We start from the raw sequence: 4144 nt of genomic DNA, 5'->3' as shown, positions 1-4144 counted from the left end.
AGACTTGTGTTGATAATGGGGCCGGTTGACCCTTCATTCAGTCTGTAATGTCACCTATCCGCATTGGGGCTACGGTGACAGAGATTGACACCTGTCAACAGTCGATACACTCAGGTAAACACAGGTAAACATTTTTGTAACACTCAGCACAAACACACTTTGCCTTAAATGTGAAACTATGGGCTCTCGGTATAGGCCTATTCAAAAACTGTGTAAATACCATTCTGCTTTGGAGTTGATGTCTTTTACCGCGACTTTCTACAAAGTTTCAGTTCGTCAGTGAACGGCCACCGCGGACTGCAGCCCCGCGGGGGGGCTCGTGAGGGTCTCGCCCGGCGCCGCGGGGCTCTGGCTGGTCGCTGTCTGGGGGGACGTGGGGCTCAGCGACTGGGGCGAATGGGCGAGAAACGCGGGGATGTGAGTCGGCATCGCGGAGAGGCCCGGCAGGGAGGCCGGCATGGGTTTAATCGGCACCGGGATTGCGGGTAAAGTTTGGCCTACGTGGCAAAGAGACTTGAGTGGCATTCCGTATGGCGAGTAATCACCGGCCATTGTAATCGGCGCTATGGTGTCCATCACGCTGGAGCTGTACATGTGGGGCCAGGCGGTGGTCAGCTGGTTGTGGAGCGGGTAGCCGGCCGACATGGACTGCATGGTCGAGAAGGCCAGCCCCCCTGGCATCTTGTACTCTCTGGCGATGATGTTCTCGATGGCGAACGGGTGCTTGAAGGTGGACGGCTGGGACACGCCGATGTTGTACCCGGACATCGGCGGGAGGTGCGTCCCCGAGGCGGCCAGTGCGCTCAGGCGGAGTTTGGCCTGCTGCTGCAGGTAGTGCGCCGCGTCCGACGGCTTGCTGGGCGCCAGGTGGTCCGCCGCCAGCATCAGCTTGAAGCGCTTGCGTCGCCTCAGGAAACTCCCGTTCTCGAACATATCTCCGCAGCTCGGATGAAGCGCCCAGAAACTCCCCTTGCCCGGCTGGTCCGGTCGCCGGGGTATCTTGATGAAGCAGTCGTTGAAGGAAAGGTTGTGTCTCAGGGAGTTCTGCCACCGCTGCGTGTTCTCCCTGTAGTAGGGGAAACGGTCCATGATGAACTTGTAGATTTCGCTGAGAGGGAGCATCTTCTCGGGACATCCCTGGATGGCCATGGCGGTGAGGGAGATGTAGGAGTAAGGGGGCTTCTGATCACTGTAGGTGTTTCTTCCAGGTCGCGGCATTATTCTTTTGATCTATATTATTTTATTTATTTTTAAATATTATTATTACGGGGTCCGAAAAACAGATGAATGTTGCTGCTCAGTGCCCCTAAAAAAACGATTGTTCTTTTAATAGCCAGAGTTGTTGCCTGTGGTCCAATTCCTTGGAAGCGCGTCTTATGCCTGAAAACGCCTCTTTTGGAAAGCGTCGTCTTTTGGCGCAGAGGCCATCGCCATAACGGGAGGGAAGAGTTGGGAAAAGTTGAACGCCTATAACTCACTTGTTTCCTTCTTGCTTGGACGCAGAGCTGTGACTGCCGCTGATCGTTAAGTATACTGGAGAAATACGCCCCCCTCCTCCTCTTCCTCCTCCTCCGTGCTGGACGATCCCGAGGTGGTGTTCCAGACGGGATGAACTCAGTAGTTGCTCCCGTGTCTGGTCGCCGAGCGCAGTGACAGGAGCAGAAAGAGACCCCTGTAGAGGCGGTTCATTAACGTGCCACTTCTTTCCAATCACACGACAATCGCCGAGAGCAGGAGGAGGAGGAGATCGAGGAGGAGGAGGAGGAGGAGGAGGAGGAGGAGGAGGGGGAGGAGGAGGAGGATGAGGAGGAGGGGGCGGAGGAAGGGTGCTGTGGGTACTCGCAGGGGGAAAAGGGGCATAATACGGTTTCATTTACACCTATTTACATGGACTCCTCGAACCAATAGAAGGCATTTCCATTTGAAGAAGAAGCGGTTAAAGAGCGCACGGCGGACATCCAGCGCGGAGGATACGCTGGAAGTGTGAAGGTATTCCGTGGACCTCTGCACGGGGTGCCCATCACCATGTTTGGGATACATAGAGCCGCTGAGTGATATGATGTTCTTCGGGTGAATCCTCGCAGAGCCTCATATTTGTTTGTGTATTGTGGTCAATTTTTGTTGCACCCCGAGGCGCAATTAGCGGTGAGTGACGTCTTTATGTTTTCAATATCAGATTTACATTTTGGACCACAGCTCCACAGCTATGCACTTGCATTTGGCGACTCAGAGAGTATTCATTTATATAGTAGGCTATTCTATTTTGTTTCTACCATTAGTGAGTATGCTTTGCTTATGTTTTGGTGTGTGTGACTGCATGCTTTCTATAGCGTGCGAACTTTAGGAATAGAATCGCCCTTATTTCGGTTGGTTCACGTTTGAAAAAGAGGGAAGGTTACATTTTGAATGGTAAATGCGACTGGCGACAATGCCATGGAAACTGCATAAAATACCAATAAGTCAATTATGTGCGTGTGAAGCCCTAACATACTCTGGCTTAATCCTATCAATGGCCATCATTCAGCATGTGAGCCTTCGCACACACACACACACACACACGCACACGCACACGCACACGCACACACACACACACACACACACACACACACACACACAAACACTCTCTCTCTCTCTCTCTCTCTCTCTCTCTCTCTCTCTCTCTCTCTCTCTCTCTCTCTCTCTCTCTCTCTCTCTCTCTCTCTCTCTCTCTCTCTCTCTCTCTCTCTCTCTCTCTCTCTCTCTCTTTCTGTCGTTATATATGCTAATATGTCCTATGTGCGTTTCCAGAGGAAGGAGAGATCAGGGTCTAGAGGGTAATCTCTCCCAAAGTTGTGAGGGGCAATTTACACACTTCATTAAGTAAACCAATAGACTATAAGAACATTAAGTATATTATTAACAACCATGTTGTTCATGTTATAATTAATATGAATACTGTTACAATTATTAGGGCTACAAAAAATAGCCCTAATAATTAGCTCCAATGCTCCAATGATAGGCAAAGTCACCTTTTATGTTATATTACATATAGGCCTACTTACAAATTACATTTATATATACATATATTACATGATTATTATAATTGCATATTACCAGGAACTCAGTTTCCTATAAGAACAGCTGAGCTAACCAATACGCCAATATTTTGTAAGGGCTTACAAACCAGGCTCCACTTCTGTTGTCTAATTCTGTCTTTCTCGAGTTTCAGTAACAGCTGATTTGATATAAATCCTACAACAGAAACAATACGCCCTGCTTATATTCACCAGATGAAGTCGCGGCTCCCGGCGACCCGCTCGGGTCGCACTAAATTGACTGTGGGATTGCATGTGATTAATGGTAGTATCATGTGACCACTGTTTGGTCATCTGTAAAGTGGACAAAAGGCCTTCCATATTGCACTTGTGACCAGCTCTGCCTCTGAAATAGCTTTTTTCCTTGCAGCGGACTGAACAGGGGACTTTCTGTGCGTGTCTCTAAAGAGCGCAAAACAAAAGAGCACTCGGCCAGGTCTTCAGTAGAGTATCGAGGCGTGCTCATTCCCAGGGCGACGCGGACAAAGACTCAGGTCAGCGGATGAAGAGAGGAAGCAAGGAGCCACTTTCACACGTCTGACCTCGACTCAGCTCCGCCCGACAAAGAAAAACAAATGTTGCGTTGCCTTTCAAATTATTTGCAGGCCTATTCTGAACGCAATACACGATGGCCGAGGAGCCTATCGCTGGTCAATAGATGATGAGTTAGTGAAATGCAAATAGTTGCAGCTTTATGCGTTAACACGGCCCACTACAAAAGAGGAGTCTATGCTTAGAATGTGGAGCTTGTTGAATGTAGCTCCCGTGTTAAGTATGAGTAAGCCTACTGTATGAGTGAGGCTTGTAAACGGGACGTATGTGAGGAAAAACATGTTCTGAAGGGTGAATGCCAATGATTATTTAGGCCCTGACGTGATTCCTATTTCTTTTCTGGCTGATTTCTTCCAAACCTGTGAATTAGCAAAACACGATGCCGAGGGCGCACACATTTTACAGCATCCAGATATTTATAACTGAAACCAAACAAAAAAATAATAATTATAGGATTACTTACAAACAAATATAAATTGCCACATTGTTCTGCTAATCTGCTCATACTAATAATACTA

At 48.6% G+C, this 4144-nt stretch overlaps 1 protein-coding gene across 1 annotated transcript; it reads right to left on the bottom strand.

Annotated features, from left to right (window-relative positions):
* Positions 1-276: 276 nt before the first annotated feature.
* LOC130404027 (forkhead box protein B1-like) lies at positions 277-1218 on the bottom strand. The gene has a single exon (XM_056608620.1). It carries the CDS (start codon positions 1216-1218, stop codon positions 277-279), a length of 942 nt encoding a protein of 313 aa, XP_056464595.1.
* Positions 1219-4144: the final 2926 nt, after the last annotated feature.

The sequence above is a fragment of the Gadus chalcogrammus genome, chromosome 14, assembly GCF_026213295.1.
Source record: "Gadus chalcogrammus isolate NIFS_2021 chromosome 14, NIFS_Gcha_1.0, whole genome shotgun sequence".
Lineage (NCBI taxonomy): Eukaryota > Metazoa > Chordata > Actinopteri > Gadiformes > Gadidae > Gadus > Gadus chalcogrammus.
This window is presented reverse-complemented; position numbering and strand designations above follow the sequence as displayed.